This window comes from Tamandua tetradactyla, chromosome 7 (genome assembly GCF_023851605.1).
Source record: "Tamandua tetradactyla isolate mTamTet1 chromosome 7, mTamTet1.pri, whole genome shotgun sequence".
Classification (NCBI taxonomy): domain Eukaryota; kingdom Metazoa; phylum Chordata; class Mammalia; order Pilosa; family Myrmecophagidae; genus Tamandua; species Tamandua tetradactyla.
Window position 1 is genome coordinate 84,549,624 of NC_135333.1, and position 18,666 is coordinate 84,568,289.

An 18,666-nucleotide genomic window follows, 5' to 3' on the forward strand; every position below is an offset into this window, starting at 1 on the left:
CCTGACAAGAGGCCAGTTCAGTCTGGGAAAATCTGGCTGGGGTCTATAAAACCTAAGTAGACCCTCCTAAGGGGGGGAAAAAGGCACCATACAGGCAGGGCAAGAAGCAAGAAAACAAGAACTGAAAAATTCTGATCTGCTAAACAAAACCTAAGCTAGATGTCCAGAATAAGCTGAAATGAATGTCAAAGAACAGATACACAACAAAGTCATCCAGCAAGAAAATCCAAGGTAAAAAAAGTGAAAACAATCTCCAGAATAAACTAATTAAGGTAATTAAATGCCCAGATGCCAGCAAAAAATAACAACTCATACTAGGAAAATTGGATGATATGGCCCAGTCAAAGGAACAAACCAACAATTCAAATGAGATACAGGAGTTGAAACAATTAATTCAGAATGTTTGAACAGACATGGAAAATCTCATCGAAAATGAAATCAGTGAATTGAGGGAGGATATAAAGAAGGCAAGGAATGAACAAAAAGAAGAAATCGAAAGTCTGAAAAAAACAAATCACAGAATTTATGGATTTGAAAGGCACAGTAGAAGAGGAGAAAAAAAACCAATGGAAACCTACAATGTTAGATTTCAAGAAGCAGAAGATAGGATTAATGAACTGGAGGACAGGACATCTGAAATCCAACAAGCAAAAGAAAATATAGAGAAAAGCATGGAAAAATATGAGCAGGGACACAGGGAATTGAATGACAACATGAAGCACATGAATATACGTGTTGTAGGTGTCCCAGAAGGAGAAGAAAAGGGAAAAGGAGGAGAAAAACTAATGGAGAATATTATCACTGAAAATTTCCCAACTCTTATTAAAGACTTAAAATTACAGATCCAAGAAGTGCAGTGTACTCCTAACAGAATTGATCCAAAGAGACGTATTCCAAGATGCTTACTAATCAGAATGTCAGATGTCAAAGAAAAACAGAGAATCTTGAAAGCAGCAAGAGAAAAGCAATCCATCACATACAAGGGAAGCCCAATAAGACTATGCATAGATTTCTCAGCAGAAACCATGGAGGTGAGAAGACAGCAGATGATATATTTAAATTACTAAAAGAGAAAAACAGCCAACCAAGAATTCTATATCCATAAAAACTGCCCTTCAACAATGAGGGAGAAATTAAAACATTTTCAGACAAAAAAATCACTGAGAGAATTTGTGACCAAGAGACCAGCTCTGCAAGAAATACTAAAGGGAGCACTAGAGACAGATATGAAAAGACAGGAGAGAGAGGTATGGAGAAGAGTATAGAAATGAAGACTATCAGTAAAGGTAAAAAGAAGGAACATTAGATATGACATATAAAATAAAAAAGGCAAAATGGTAAAAGAAAGTACTGCCTATACAGTAATAACACTAAATGTTAATGGATTAAACTCCCCAATCAAAAGACATAGACTGGCAGAATGGATTAAAAAAAATAGGACCCATCTATATGCTGTCCACAAGAAACACATCTTAGATCCAAGGATAAACATAGGTTGAAAGTGAAAGGTTGGGAAAAGATATTTCAGGCAAATAATCAGAAAAGAGCAGGAGTAGCTATACTAATATCCAACAACTTAGACTTCAAATGTAAAACAGTTAAAAGAGACAAAGAGGGACACATTTTAATTACTAATAATTAAATAATATATTAAAAATAATATATAATAAAGATTAATAATTAAATTATTATTTAATTTATTAATAAAAGGCACAATTCAACAAGAAGACATAATAATTGTAAATATTTCTGCACCAAGCCCAAGTGCTCCAAAATACATGAGGCAAACACTGAAAACAGGGAAAAGAGAAAAAGACACATCTACCATAATAGTTAGAAACTTCAATTCCCCACTCTCGTCAATAGACAGAACATCTAGACAGAGGACCAATAAAGAACAGAGAATTTGAATAACACAACAAATAAGCCAGACTTAACAGACATTTATAGAACATTACACCCCACAACAGCAGGATACACCTTTTTCTCCAGTGCTCATGGATCATTCTCAAGGATAGACCATATGCTGGGTCATAAAGCAAGCCTCAATAAATTTAAAAAGATTGAAATAATACAAAACACTTCCTCAGATCATAAAGGAATGAAGTTGGAAATCAATAATAGGCAGAGTGCCAGAAAATTCACAAATATATGGAGGTTCAACAACACACTCTTAAACAACCAGTGGGTCAAGGAAGAAATTAAAAGAGAAATCAGTAAATATCTCGAGGCAAACAAAAATGAAAACATGACATATCAAAATTTATGGGATGCAGCAAAGGCAGTGCTAAGAAGGAAATTTATTGCCCTAAATACATATATCAAAAAAGGAGAAAGAGCAAAAATCGAGGAATTAACTGTCCACTTGGAAGAACCAGAGAAAGAAAAGCAAACTAACACCAAAGCAAGCAAAAGGAAAGAAATAATGAAGATTAGAAGAGAAATAAATGAAATTGAGAACATGAAGACAATCAAGAAAGTCAACAAAACCAGAAGTTGGTTCTATGAGAAAATCAATAAGATTGGTGGACACTTAGCAAGGCTGACAAAAGAAGAAGAGAAAGGATGCAAATAAATAAAATCAGAAGTGAAAGAGGAGACATAACCACTGACCCCACAGAAATAAAGGAAGTAATGAGAGGAGACTATGAACAACTTTATGCTAATAAACTCGACAATGTAGATGTAATGGACAACTTCCTAGAAAGGCATGAACTACCAACATTGACTTGAGAAGAAATAGATGACCTCAACAAACCAATCACAAGCAAAGAAATTAAATCAGTCATTAAGAAGCTCCCCCAAAAGAAAAGTCCAGGACCAGATGGCTTCACTGGTGAATTCCACCAAACATTCAAGAAAGAATTAGTACCAATCCTGCTCAAATTCTTCAAAAACATTGATGAGGAGGAAAAGCTACCTAACTCATTCTATGAAGCCAACATCACCCTCATACCAAAGCCAGACAAAGATATTACAAAAAAGAGACACTACAGACCAATCTCTCTTATGAATATAGATGCAAAAGTCCTCAACAAACTTTTGCAAATAGAATCCAGCAGCATATTAAAATAATTTTACACCATGACCAAGTAGGATTCAACCCAGGTATGCAAGGATGGTACAACATAAGAAAATCAATTAGTGTACTACACCATATCAACAAATCAAAGAAGAAAAACCACATGATCATCTTGATTGATACAAAAAAGGTATCTGAAAAAATTCAACATCCTTTCCTGTTGAAAACACTTCAAGGGATAGGAAGAGAAGGGAACTTTCTCAACATGATAAAGGGAATATATGAAAAACACACAACTAACATCATCCTCAATGGAGAAAAACTGAAAACTTTCCCCCTAAGATCAGGAACAAGACAAGGATGTCCACTATTACCACTTTATTCAACATTGTGTTGGAAGTTCTAGACAGAGATATTAGACAAGAAAAAGAAATACAAGGCATTAAAATATGAAAGGAAGGAGTAAAACTTTTACTATTTGCAGGTGATACGATACTATGTGTCAAAAACCCCAAAAAATCCACAGCAAAAGTACTAGAGCTAATAAATCAGTACAGCAAAGTGGCAGGTTACAAGATCAACACTCAAAAACCTGTAGTGTTTCTATACACCAGCAATGAACAATCTGAGGGAGAAATCAAGAAAAAAATTCCATTTACAATTGCAACCAAAAGAATAAAATATTTAGGAATAAATTTAACTAAAGAGACAAAAGATCTATACAGAGAAAACTAAAAGAAATTGTTAAAAGAAGTCACAGAAGACCTAAATAAATGGAAGGGCATACTGTGTTCATGGATTGGAAGACTAAATATAATTAAGATGTTAATTCTACCTAAATTGATTTACAGATTCAATGCAATACCAATTAAAATCCCAAAAACTAACTTTTCAGAAATAGAAAAACCAAAAACCAAATTTACTTGGAAGGGCAGAGTGCCCCAAATAGCTAAAAGTATCATGAGAAAGAAAAATGAAGTCAGAGGTCACACGCTACCTGACTTTAAGGCATATTATGAAGCTACGGTGGTCAAAACATCATGGTACTGGCATAAAGATAGATATACTGGCCAATGGAATCGAATAGAGTGTTCAGATATAGACCCTCTCATCTATGGACAACCGATCTTTGATAAGGCAGTCAAACCAACTCACCTAGGACAGAACAGTCTCTTCAATAAATGGTGCCTAGAGAACTGGATATCCACATGCAAAAGAATGAAAAAGGATCATATCTCATACCCTATACAAAAATTAACTCAAAGTGGATCAAAGACCTAAACATTAGATCTAAGACCATAAAACTGTTAGAAGAAAATGTAGGGAAATATCTTATAATAGGAGGAAGTTTCCTAGACCTTACACCCAAAGCACAAGCATTGAAGAAAGAAAGAAATGGGAACTCCTCCAAATTAAACACTTTTGTGCATCAAAGAATGTCATCAAGAAAGGTAAAAAGACAGCCTACACAATGGAAGACAATATTTGCAAACGATACATCAGATAAAGGCCTAGTATCCAGAATATATAAAGAGATTGTTCAGCTCAACAACAAAAAGACAGACAACCCAACTACAAATTGGGCAAAAGACTTGAACAGACACTTCTCAGAAGAGGAAATAAAAATGGCCAAAAGGTACATGAAAAGATGCTCAACTTTCATGGCTATTAGGGAAATGCAAATAAAAAACACAATGAGATATCATCTCACACCCACCAGAATGGCCATTATCAATAAAGCAGAAAACAACAAGTGCTGGAGGGGATATGGAGAAAGAGCACACTTATCCACTGTTGGTGGAAATGTCAAATGGTATAACTGTTGTAGAGGGCAGTTTGGTGGTTCCTCAGGAAGCTAAGTACAGAATTGCCATATGACCTGGCAATACCATTGCTAGGTATCTACTCAGAGGACATGAGGGCAAAGATACAAACAGACATTTGCACACCAATGTTTATAGCAGCATTATTTACAGTTGCCAAGAGATGGAAACTGCCCAAATGTCCGTCAACAGACAAGTGGCTAAACAAGCTGTGGAATATACATACAATGGAATATTATGCAGCTGTAAAACAGAATAAAGTTATGAAATATGTAACAACATGGAGGGACCTTAAGGACATTATGCTGAGTGAGATTAGCCAGAAACAAAAGGAAAAATACTGTATGGTCTCACTGATATGAACTAACACTAATGAATGAATTTAGATAATTCAGTTAAGTACAGAGGTCATCAAGAGATAGAAATAGGGTATATATTCGGTAATTGGAACTGAAGGCATACAGATTGTGCAATGAGATTGATTGTAAAAATTCAGAAATGGATAGCACAATACTACTTAACTGTAATACAATAATGTTAGAAAATTGGATGAAGCTGAACGTGAGAATGATAGAGGGAGGAGGCCTGGGGGCACAAATGAAATCTGAAGGAAAGAGGGATAAAGACTTAGATGGCATAATCTAGGAATGCCTAGAGTATATAATAATAGTGACTAAAAGTACAAATTCAGAAATGTTTTGCATGAGGAAGAACAAAGGAATGTCAATAATGCAGGTGTTGAAAACACACTAATTAATATTTTAAAACTTTAACTTATATGTGAGACTAAAGCAAAAAATATTTATTTCATACAAAATTTACATTTTGACTAGTGCATTTCCTAATATAACTTATGTGGACAGTTTAATTGAACACCATAAGTACATGGAACCTTAAGTAGGACATGAGATTTTGTAGGTTTGTCCAGAGTGATGCCCCAATAAATCCCAGAAGGATTTGAACAGTGAATAAAAAAGTATTTGCAAAGTCCCCTTGGGGGAATGGTGAGAAAGGGGGACAATTCAACTTTCCCAAGGGGAGAATTCCTGATATTCTCACAGCAGTGGGAACAACCAAAGCAATAGGCTGAGCTCCCAATCTTGGGGTTTGTTCATATGAAACTTAACCCCACAAAGGATAGGCTAAGCCTACTTAAAATTAGACCTAAGAGTCACTCCCAAGAGACCCTCTTTTGTTGCTCAGATGTAGCCTCTCTCTCTCAGCCAACACAACAGCAAACTCTCTGCTCTCCCCCTCTCTATGTGGGACATGACTCCCAGGGGTGTGGACTTTTCTGGCAATGTAGGACAGAAATCCTAGAATGAGTTGGGACTCAGCACCAAGGGATTGAGAAAACCTCAATTGAAAGGAAGAAGAGAGAAATGAGACAAAATAAAGTGTCAATGGCTGAGAAATTCCAAACAGAGTCGAGAGGTTATCCTGGAGATTATTCTTACGCATTAAATAGATATCACCTTTTCAGTTAAGGCATAACAGAGAGGCTAGAGGGAACTGCCTAAAAATGTAGAGCTGTATTCCAGTAGCCATGTTTCTTGAAGGTGATTGTATAATGATATAGCTTTCGCAATTTGACTATGTGATTATGAAAACCTTGTGTCTGATGCTTCTTTTATCTATTCTACGGACAGATGAGTAAAACATATGGATTAAAAATAAATAAATAATAGGGGGAACAAATGTTAAAATAAGTTTAGTAAATTGAAATGCTAGTTATCAATGAAAGGGAGGGGTAAGGGATATGGTATATATGAATTTTTTTTCTGTTTTATTTCTTTTTCTGAATTGATGCAAATGTTCTAAGAAATGATCATGATGATGAATATACAATTATATGATGAAGAAAAAAGAATGTTCATATTGTATGTTAATTGGTTTTATTAATAAAAATTTAAAAAAACATACCCAGAGGAGAATTTACAAACTGAACACACTCAATAAGAATAATTATAATAAATGAATTAAGAAGTCAATTAAAAAATTTGGAAGAAATGACAAAATATTACTAAGAGACATAATAATAAAGAACGAATAAAGGTAGCAGCTGTTTGTTTTGTTTGTTTAGCAGCTGGGTTTTACATATCTATTGTAGGGTTTCATTTTTAAGAGTTTTACCTGTCTTTCAACCATGCTAGTATTTTTATTAGGATTGCTATTATTTTGCTAATGCTGTAGGTACAAAGATGCATAGGTTTATGTGGTTTCCTAAGCCTGTTATTAGTTATTTTTAGAGTATGAACTACAGACCTCCATATTTTGGTAGGAGCACGTCCATCCCACTACAGCAGAAAATCTTTAGTCAGAAAATTAGGACGAAAATCAAGAAAGGATTACGTCTTGGAGGATAAAAGAATAATTTTAAAAGAGAGAAAATGATTAAAGGAATTTAAAAAGTCTGAATTAAAAGCCTGTCCCAATCAAAATGGCAGAGTGAGAAGCTTCAGGGCTCTGTCCTCGCACAAAGGCTTTGAACAACTACCAAGAACTTGCAGAAACACCTTTCAGAAAACAGTTAAAGGACTACAGTAACAGGGTAGCACCAGATCAAGGAAAAGGACACTTAAAAGCTGTAGCTCTCAAGGTGCCGTGGCTGGCCCCCATCCCACCACGTGTGTACTCTCTGTGTGCGGTTCTGGAAGGAGCAGAGCAACCCTTCTGACTATATTAGGAATATGGATATCTGGCCCAATCCCTCTGCTGGTGGCTTAAGGGACCAAATCAGGACACCAGTCACAGGTTTGCCTTCACATAGAAGTCAGTTCACAGAACTCTCCTACAGAATGCTGTGGGAGAGCAGTCAAGTTGTGGCTGCCCAGAGCAAGGGTTTCCTGGTTACAGGACACAAAGTAGGGCGCCCAGGATCACGTGAAAAGTATTTCCTAGAGAAAAGGGGACATTCTCATCAGTATAAACAGGGAAATTCCTAGGGCACACATGCATACACAAGACAAGTTTCATGTGCAGAAAGGACAGGGAAGTCCCTACACTCTGGCCTCAAGCTAGTCTCTAATAAAGAAAACTAAATATTAAGAACTTCTATAGGATCAAACTAGATATATAAATTACTAAGGTTAAAAGTCGAAAGTATTGATGCAGTTTCCAGAATAGGACAGGGCAAGAGAGAAAGCAAACTAAATTCTGAAGGTCAGAAGTACTGGACGATGACTTCGAAAAGCCTCACTAAAAAGGGTAAGGAGCAAACCTCTACAGAATGCAAAGGGGTAGTGTGAGATCAAGGGTGAAATCTTGGTTTGTTATTTTTTAGTATGGAGCTCTTGTCCATACTAAAGCCCATTAAGTTAAATGCTTGAAGGGGTGACATATCTTTCTTTTTTGTCAGAAACTAAGGTATGCTCATGTATGCAAAGAGCCATCATAAAGGCATTTGAAAGTGGTTGGATCCATGTCAAATGCTTAGAAGTCCCATTCTTTGTTAAATGCAACAGAAAAATGTAAACAGATGTGCAGGGGTTTCTTAAATAAGAAAGAAGTTTTTGGAGCTTTCTTTTAAGAACTTTGAAGATCTTCTCGCAGACAGTCTTTAACAAATGGTGTACTTTTTACATAATTTTATAACAAAAATGTTCCTATTACTTGAGTTTATTTTTTTGTTACTATGTGTGTGCCAGTTTGAAGCTATTATGTACCCCCAGGAAAGCCATGCTGTTTTATCCTCATTCAATATTGCTGGGTGGGATCTTTCTGATTGCTTTCATGGAGATGTGACCCACCCAATTGTGGGTGGTAGTTTTTGATTAAATGGTTTCCATGGAGATGTGTCTCCACCTATTCAAGGTGGGGTTGCTTACTAGAGACCTTTAAAAGGGAACCATTTTGGAAAAGGCTTTATAACCAACAGACCCCACACAGTCAGAGACCTTTGGAGATGCATAAAGAAAACGTCCCTGGGGAAGCCGCTGAAGAAGCCTGGAGACAAAGTTAGCAGACTTCACCATGTGCCTTTCCAGCTGAGAGAAACTTCGAACATCTTCGGCCTTCTTGAGCCAAGGTATCTTTCCTTGGATGCCTTAATTTGGACACTTGTGTAGCCTTGCCTTAATTTGGACATTTTCACAGACCTAGAACTATAAACTTGCTACTTAATAAATTCCTCTTTATAAAAGTCATTCCATTTTTGGTATATTGCATTCCAGCAGCTTTTACAAACGAATACAGATTTTAGTACCGAGAGTTGGGTGCTACAGTTGGAAAATACCAGATATGTTGCAACAGCTTTTAAAATGGATTAAGGGAAAGATTTGGGCAGAGTTGTCAGGAGCTTGATAGAAGATGCCTAGAATGCTTTGAAGAGACCGTTGGTAGAAACGTGGACTCTAAAGGTACCTCTGATAAGGCCTTTGACAGAAATGATGCATGAGTTATTGCAAACTCAATGGAAGGTGATCCTTGTTTTAAAGTGGCAAGGAATCTGGCCAAATTGACTGCTGGTTTAGATGGAAGGCAGATTTTAAAAGTCATGAACTTGGATATTTACCAGAAAAGATTTCCAAATTAAATGTGGAAAGTGCAACCTGGCTTTTCCTTGCAGCTTATAGTGAAATGAAATAGGCAAGAGATAAGCTGAGACTGAACTCTTAGGTATAAAGAGACCAGAAACTGATGGTCTGGAAGCCCCAACTGATGAAAAACTTGGGGCTTCCAGAAAGGGAGACCTGAGAGAACAGTATCCCACATGAAGATTTAACCAATTATGGAACCAGTAAGCCATTACAGGACAAGTGAGTATATGAGAAGGGGTTATCCAGGAAGGCTGTGTGGAAAATCCTTTTGTGTAATGGTCATGATCCCAGTACGCTGCATAGAAAACCAAGAGCGCTGTGGGATCTGTATAAATGGAACCACTGCCAGTCTGGACTAAAAGGGACAGGAAAGGGGCAAATTGGAAGAAAAAATAACTTCAGAGGCAGAACTATGGAAGCTAAGGTCTGAAGTCAAGAAATGTTGGGCCAGAAGAGTAGATTCACCCAAGCATTTGAAGAGGGTGAGTTTGCCCCAAAGGCAGAGGGTGGCCCTTCTACATCACTGCTCAGGAAGAGGTGTGCCACCTCAGGCCTTGGAGAATATAACAAATTTCCCTTAAAAATATGGGTTTTATGACAGATTCTGATTTTAAAATATTTCATATTTTTAAAAATATTTTAAAATATTTTCATACAATCTGTTGCTATGATCTCACTGGTTCTCAGACTTCTTAAACACCTGCTTCATCTATCTTTGGTTATTTGCAAAATAATTTAAAACATCTGAGAAATGATTAATATACTTTATATTGGTATATAGATCTCATAGAGATATTTAGCTATTAGATCTATATATCAATATAGATAATATCTCTATACCAATTTTTAAGGATAAGGTAAACAGTGAAGTGTTTAAAAGGAGAGAGGAACTTTCTGCAAAGGCTACCCTGATCAGGGAGCAAAAATGTGGAAAGCGCATTAAGGAGAGTTAAGTCACTGATCTGAATTTGTTTTACCAGAGAAATTATGTAGCAACACAAAAATAGAGGCAAAACCCCTGATTATGGCATTAAGTAGCTGACCACTGTTATCCCTACTGTGCTATGCCCGGAGCCGCACGTGACATGCTCTTAGCTACCCTCCATGTCAATATACCCACTAGTATAGTGTCATAACATTAGCTAAACCAGGTGACTTACGAATCTGAAACAATGCCTTCAGCTATTTCACAAACGTGCACAAACAGGAGAGCAAAGGTAAGAATCCATCTGAGGTTATGGCCAGGAAAATGGAGCCATGTGTTGTGATGAATTTGTACTTTGGAGCTTTGGCTCCCCCACCCTGAAAAAGATGAAAAGATAACAGAAGGGGGGGGGGGAGAAAAGGATCCATTATAATCATGGAAATCATTTATATTGGTTTGGAGGGGGAAGCCTGAAATGTTAGTGCTTTCTAGGGAAGCAATGGAAAACCTGGTCTATTTTCACTATATTAAAACAATAAAATTTCAATTAATTTTTACAAGACTGCCGAGGCTAACCAACACATTAATGGTTTATTGCTCAGGAATAATGGCAATTCTGGGTGATGACATGGCTATCTCACTGTAATTATATGCCTTTACCAACAGGCCTCTCATTCACTCAAAAGGAAAACAAAATACAAATTAATGATAGCAATGAAAACAATGTGGCATTTGGGATCTGTGAGAGGACTAACAAAAAAAAAAGGAATACTTGGTGATGAAATATGGGATTCATTATTGAGCGAACTCTTAATCACATGCATATTATATGAGTAAAATGATTACCTATGACTCAGCCTGCATTATTCAACAAGCAAAAGTTAAAAGTTTTTCACACTAAAGAGCTTAAAAACAAGCTCAAGAACATTATAGCTTCACATTTGGCTCATCACTGAAGAAAATATTCAAGATTATATTTAGTAAAATTGTGATGTTTCCTCTCAAAATTACAGCATAATACCAATTCATATGTAGCATGTCAGGAACAAACGACTTTTGTCTCCTTTCATCGCCCTTTTTTCCCTCATTTTCATCAGTAGAGAAGCCTGACACACTTCAGGAATGAATGAGGGTTTGTTCTTGAAATATTGCAGGAAGGATTTTTTGTATGTATAAAAGGGACCTCTCAAGCATTCTTTGAAAAAAAAATTGATTCGCGTCTTAGTTGTTGCCAAACGTATTTCATTATTGGCAGGTTAGTTAAATTTAACATATTCTACCACAGTTTACATTGTAAACTCTTGCAGGCAAGTTCTGTGTCTTTTATGCAGCATTATAATTTTCCTTGTACCCGATACTTCTTTGAGATTTTAAGTATTGATGGCCCCTCACTGACTCAAGAATGCAATATTATAAATAAGCAGAACGCACTTTTCCCCATAATTTCTTTTGACACTATCCATTTCAATGCGACTCTATACAAATACCATTGTTGCAAATCACTGTGCTGGGTATTAGGGATACAAAAATGAATGTCACAGTCTTTCCTTTTAAGTTAACTGGACAACAAAAAGAGGAATTATCAACTGTAATAACTGCAATAAAAATGCAGGTTCTACTTTTGGCCAAAGAGCGTTTGTAATGTCCTACAAATAATGCTACATATAGCACTAGTACTTCTACGTATGGCTACTGTGGTACCAATATATTTAGATTTGTTTATATATTTGTTTAACCTGAATAACTTTGCACGAAAAGTTATGGTGGGCTCTATTATGACATCACACACCATAGGACAAATTCTTTGATCACTGTAAGAAATAATAACAGGAATGGAGCTGGCTCTCAGTGAATTTATTTAAGGAATAAATAAAAGTATTCACATCATTTTTAAATCTTTCTTTAAAGCATATTCTTTGATTATGCTATTTTTCTTAAGAAAGTAAGTCTGATGACTTTTTATTATTTCATATATTTTTGTGGGCAACAAAATCATGGATGGGAATATTAATCATCAAATTATAAATAGTAGTTACTACTTATGAAAGGATGGGAAGAAAGGATGTGGGAATAACAACAGAATCAGGAAGTGATATGCAAAAAGATACACATGTTCTTACAGCTACATTCCAAAGGATGAGTGGTGGTAGGTTCAAAGAATGTTTATTATATTAATCGTGGTCATTTTTTACATACTGAAAATATTTTATAACTTTTTAAAAAGTTAAATGGTCTATTTTGGTAATTCAGGGGGTAGGACCACACAAATTGTACATAACTGCTCTGAATAACTGGATTCTGTACATGCATAAACTGTAAAAGCATAGAGAAAATGGTTCCCATTTCTTTGCAAATGTATTCTCTTCAAAACATACCCACGTCATTCCTACTTTAACTTGCACACGTTGTAACCTTCAAGTTCTGGAACGTGTCACTCTCTGGGCAATCTCCTCCCACCAACACCAGGAAGAATTAGTTGTTCTAGCAGGTTAATGCCTAGTATAATTTGTTCCCATTTTTGAATGTGGGCTTAAAATGTGATACAGTTAAGTTCTCCTGACTTTAATGCATCTGTTTGTCTGGACTACTCCCAGAAGGCAAAGCACACACTATGTCACCCATTTGCCATTGCCTTCACCTAGGACAAAGCAAGTACTCAATCAATGCTTTAGATCCATCTCATATATTATCTCTATCTTTTTCAAAAACCAGCTGCTGCTATCTGGAAGCATCCTTTAGAGGACCATGCCCACTATTTTACCTACCGAGTATCATATGCTAAAAATAGAAGTAATAAGAAAACACAAAATATAAGTTTCTTCTTTTCTCATAGACTCTCATATCAGCTTTCATGATGGAGAAATTAAGTCAACATTATACCAAATCTCACTACTAATGTGACATAGCAACATTACATTACTTACCAATAAACAATATTGGAAAAGTGATAAACAGCAGGAAAACATGAGGGACCAGATTGAGGGCATTCACAAAGCAAGGGTTTTCTAATACACCTTTACAGATATTATATGAAGAAATGTTGTTACCACAAAATGAAAGGCTCATTTCTTCTCATATGGTTTACTCTAAAAGTGAAAGAAAAGAGAAAGAAAAAAGTCTCTTGTAATTAAACTCTCTTTCATAGGATTATGGCCTTATAGAGAGGGTTATATCATTTATCCACCTTATTTTTACAGTTGAAGAACTAGATAAATGCATGACAAAGTCCTCTTTTCTATAGTTGTTTTTTTTTTAAAGAGAAATATACTCTAATTTTAAAATATTTTCTTTTGATTTGTAAAATGTAAAATAGTGAATATCTTCTATAGTTGTACCTCAAAGGAGTATTTGATTAAAATGATTTCAAAGAACAAAATAGGTGATTTGTTAAGAAAAATGGGAGAAAAGTGAAGCTAATGATTGAAAAGTCAAAATGTTATGTCAAATCCTTTTCCAGGTCTATTCATTGAAAATGCATTAACAAATAACTTTGGCTGGACACAATTTCCTGAAAATTTCCTTAATTGCAGAAAATAGTAATACACAGAGACCAATGTGTCTGCAAACAACCTTTCTCTGAAGAATATTAAAACTAAGTAATCTGGACAAATTAAATAGAACTGTATTTAACTGACCAGTTAAATGAAAGTATTCAGGTCCCATTCTTACATAAAATGCATGCTGTAAAAATTTTGAAAGGAAGGATGTCTGATCATTGGAAATCGGCATTCATTTTCCAATTAAGTAGATGATTTAGAGTTAAGAGAGGACAAAATCTTGCAGAGCTCTGTAGACCAGGGCTGGGATTCTGGCTTTTATACTGGGTGAATTGGAAAGGCACTGAGGATGTAGGGCAGAAGAATGGCATGCTCTGACTTACATTTCAAATGGATCCCTCTCATGGATGTGCTGAAACAGATGATAGAGGAGCAAGTATCTGCTCCATCAAAATACTACCGTGAAATTTCAGTTAGAGTTTAGCAATAGCCACGAACAATATTTGTCCTAGGGAAAAAAACAAAAAGTATTACAGAGAAAAGATTAGCAATAGTAGGCAAACTATTGGAGAAGTTAAATTTCAAGAGAAGGTTTTATAAAGCATTTTATGAAGAGAAATAGTTCACAAGCCTCAATATTTACAGTCCATAAATGTTTAAACTGAATCCCTTTCACACATTATTTCAATAAATCCTTTTATTGATAAATCAATTATATGCTTTCCAGTTGAGGCCATTTCTAATTTTTTAAAACAATTACATTTTTTTAAAACTCAGGATAAAGTTTACGTTTGGTAAATCCTTATGAATTATTAAAGAGTATAAACTGGATAAAAGCATTAGAATGGACTTGAGGTTTTTAAAATAATAAAATGGAAGTTATAGTTCCAAGCTCATATGATTTGCATGTTAGATGTATTTCTGGTAAAGATGGAAAATTGAAAGCAAAAATAATTACTAATGAAAAATTTTACTGTTTCCTTTATTTAGTAAAAACAAAGGAAAATTTAAGCCCATTCTTAAATTCAGACAGGTGCAAACTGAAAATAAAAAATGAAAAATAAAATGAAAATGAAAAAAATTACTAGTAAAAGTTTTTAGACTATTTCCTTTATTTAGTAGTAACACAAAAGAAAACATAAGCCCACTCTTATATTTAGACACAAGTATAAAGTGCTTCCTAGCATGAACCAGAAAATAATTTTTACTTTACCAATTTTTATAATTGTACCCAAAATTATAATATTCCAGTTGGCCACATTTGTAAACCTTGATATGTAATACTTATCCAACCGGATGTCAATGATTAACCTAAATTTGATCCTCTGTTAGCTAATATTGCCTGCCTATTAATTTTTTTTTCTTTTGTGGGCGTATGGTCAGGGAATTGAACCCAGGTCTCACTGCAAGGAAGGTGACCATTCTACCACTGAACCACCTGTGCAGCCACCTGCCTAATACTTAAATCAATCCTAAAACCTATCAATTAAGTAACCCTTTGGATAAGTGTCCTGTAGCTGTGGAGAGAAAGCGTCAGAAAAGTACAACCACCTGAAAACGTTTAAGACTATTTTCACCCCCGTACCAGCTGTCAGGGATTCTAGGCCATTTAATTAATTAACATTAAAACACTTATTGGATGCGGACCATGTGCTAGGCACTGGGAATCCGAAAGTGCACAAGACAGTAAGTTCCTGTGCTCTTAGACTGTATAAATAAGAACATACCATTTACAAGTAGTTCTTGGGATCATATAAAGTTACATGATCCAAAAGATGGAGAAATATGCAATGATGTAATAACACTACAGTATTTGCTGCAAATTCATGACATAAGTCTTAGAATGACATCTTCCTTCTCAACATCTGTAGCCTCACACTTCCTTCTAGCTCCAAACTCACCCACCACCTCTCACCACATTTTTCCTTCTGTTTTCTCTTCCTACACCCTCTTCTCCCCGACCCTCCCTTCTGCAGCATTCAGTATGTATGTGGAACATCTTACCAGCCAGCCCACATACGTTCCAATATAGACCAAATAAATAAATAAATAAATAAAGAGGAGTAAGCAATACAGACATGTTGATAATTATTAGTGTTTACCAAAGGCATTTTATTCAACCTGAGTTTCTAACTAATTCCTAGATTTCCAAAGGTCAGCCAGTGTTTCCTTTCCAAAACACACCATCAAGTCAGGAAGGCTTCCGGAAGGGAATAAAGCGCTGTTCCTGTTGGCTAAGCTCAGTCACCTGACATCCTTCAGACACGCCCCTTCTGGATCTGTCCGGTTCAGCCGAGCACAGACAGAGGCCTAAATAGAGAATTGTAAAAATTTGGCAAAAGTGTCAATGTATATCAGGTACCGGCCTCTCCTTCAGCAATTTTTGCCAGTCCTCTCTTTTGGAAGTAGACTATAAGTAAAATAAGTGAAAACTAGCACTGTTTTCTGTTCGTCCAACAGAAACTGTCAATTTAATGGAAGAGAAACAGCAGAAAACTTAAAATGCTTGGAAACACCTGAAAAACATGTCAAAAGCAACAGAAAAGATTTCATTCTAACGTGAAACAATTCATTATTTATTTATTCAGTGACTAAACAAATGTATGTTATGAGAGAGAACCCAGGGCATTTCAAGGAATTTCCTTAAGAGCTTTATCGTTATCTAGGACATTTTCAGGATGGAGATCACTTGCAAAAAAAAATAAAAAAACAATTAAAAAAAGTTTATGCTTTAAAATCTTCTTTGGAAAAAAATCAGTTGGCGGTTCATAAAACATAAACTAGAAGATTTGTCTACTTTTCATCTATCTCTATATCTGTCCCTATCTAGCTATCTAATCACCCTCCATCGCTATGTCAGATCCAAGTTAGAAAATACTTAGCAAAATGACCACTGACTTCTGATTCAGTGCCTGATCTGAATTCACACATTTATTCTTCAGTGGATGTGAAGTTCCTTCGCTCACCAAAGAAAATGGAACTACTCAGCAATCAGGACTCCTAGGACAGTCATTTCAATGGGATTTTTTTAAGTCCCAAACTGAGCAAATAAAGCAAAAAATAAATACCTTGGGCAATCGCTTGATGCTGCTTCAACCCCCTACGCGTGCACTTGCGCTACTTTCAAAAGACCGGCTTCCTACACTGTCTTAAGACGTAAATTTCCAACCCGGGCGCAGGACTCTTAAAAAAGCAAAGCGTAACCAAAAATTAAGCAGATAGAAAGCTATTTCATGAGCAGTTCAAGAAATACCCGAGAGAAAAAAATTTAGTAGTAACACCTTGCATTGTTTCCAGTTGGTCTACCTAGGTACCGGCACAGTTTTGTAAATAGAGCTGGAAACCCGATCCCCACCCCCTCTCTTCTCCGGACGGTTCCCTTCGTCCTAGAAATAGCGATCGCTTAAGGCAAAGCGCACACAGTGCGCGTGCGTCTTTTGGTTACCGAAATGTTAAATAAAAATCTACCGTTTACAGTTAGTCTTAAATTTTTTTAATGATATTTATGCAAAAGACATGGACTCACTTACTCCGACGGCAAAGTTTTCCTTCCCTAGCCGTAACACGCAGTGCGCCGGGTTGGATTATTTTTAGGGTGGTGGGAGATCAGCTGCTGCCTCCTATCGAGTTTCTAAATTGCATAAACTGCTCTCGGGCCGGGGCGGACACTGCGACTCCGAAGCAGGAAACTGGGCAGAAGCCCCGTGCGCAACGCCTTGGACTGAAGACCCTCCCCACCCCACTCGGTCCAGCTACAGCCGCAAACCCAAATAATAGGCATCCCCCAAACTTCATCAGAAGTTTTAATCTTGCAATATATAACTAAGTGAGTCTACGAAGAGGGGTTTTCAACGTCAAAACACGCAAGGTACTCATTCGTATTTTTCCCCCCTGCTCTACGTGCATCCTTTTATTAGCCACATAATGAAGTGGATGGGGGGCGGAGGGGGCCGGTCACTATGTTTTTGCCCTGACCGGACCGGGGAAATGAAGGACTCACTGTTAAGCAGAGAAACTCGTTGCAAGGGTTTCTCTGTTTGTTTCACATGATCAACACAGCCTGAATCCTAAGCTTGCCCCTGCCAGCGACCCGGAAAACTTGGCTACTCCTGCGCACTAGTCGCCGCGCTACTGAAGGGCGACACTTACCCAAACTTTGGTGGTTTCCAAGAGCAGCATAAATAGTAACCCACCCCCACCCCCTTACTCCGCTCCAGGCCAAAGAGATAGTTAACTCTCCAGGAGATAACGTATTTAAAATCCACTTAACCTACCCTAAGTCCCCTCCCCACTCCCAGTTCTCAAACCCTAATTTTGGGCCTCGCCAGCCTTATTTAATTTACACTCAAAATTCTCAGTGGCCAGTTCTGAGTCAGCTTGAAATCATTACTGCTTTCAGCAATCGTCCTAAACTAAGAAAGGATGGTCAGTCAGGCGGACTGGTGCAGCCGGGCTCCGAGTGTGACCTCCAGGCAGCACCGCTCCAGGACGGTGAGCAGCCAATGCTGGTCCCGCGCCCTGAAACCTAAACGTTGGTGGATCGCGGGGTCTGCTACTGGAGGGGCGAAACGGGCATCTCGGCCTCGCGGTCCTTGTGAACAGCGGGCAGGCTCCGGTCCTGCAGTCCCTGAGGGGATTTCCCCGCGGGCGCGCCCCACTCTCGGGAAGGTTACTAAGTTCCCGGGAGAGTATCGGGCAGCGGCTGAGGACTGGGACGCGAGCCCGCGGCCACAAGAGGTCTCCAGGATCGGCCACGTGGGTCGGCTCCCGAGAAGGTCCAGAAAGCTCAGGTTTTTGAGCGCTAGGCTATTGCAATCTGCAGCTGTTAGCCCGACGCAGGAGCTCCGCGGGGACCCTAAAA

General features: G+C 37.2%; 1 protein-coding gene across 10 annotated transcripts in view; it reads right to left on the minus strand.

The window, feature by feature from the left end:
- The window catches only part of ABCC9 (ATP binding cassette subfamily C member 9), a 149,100-nt gene extending 131,060 nt beyond the window's left edge, over window positions 1–18,040 (minus strand). Inside the window, exons 1-5 of one of the 10 annotated variants that reach the window (XM_077170255.1) lie at window positions 17,332–18,031; window positions 16,874–16,988; window positions 14,189–14,313; window positions 13,233–13,394; window positions 10,544–10,685 (exon numbers count right to left, since the gene is read on the minus strand). In XM_077170255.1, coding sequence (XP_077026370.1) covers window positions 10,544–10,685; window positions 13,233–13,374 — 284 coding nt within the window. In that variant the 5' untranslated portion in view covers window positions 13,375–13,394; window positions 14,189–14,313; window positions 16,874–16,988; window positions 17,332–18,031. Of the gene's footprint in view, window positions 1–10,543; window positions 10,686–13,232; window positions 13,395–14,188; window positions 14,314–15,989; window positions 16,341–16,873; window positions 16,989–17,086; window positions 17,253–17,331 lie in introns of those variants that run through there. The other 9 variants (XM_077170256.1, XM_077170263.1, XM_077170261.1 and 6 more) reach the window with 9 other exon arrangements.
- Window positions 18,041–18,666: the final 626 nt, after the last annotated feature.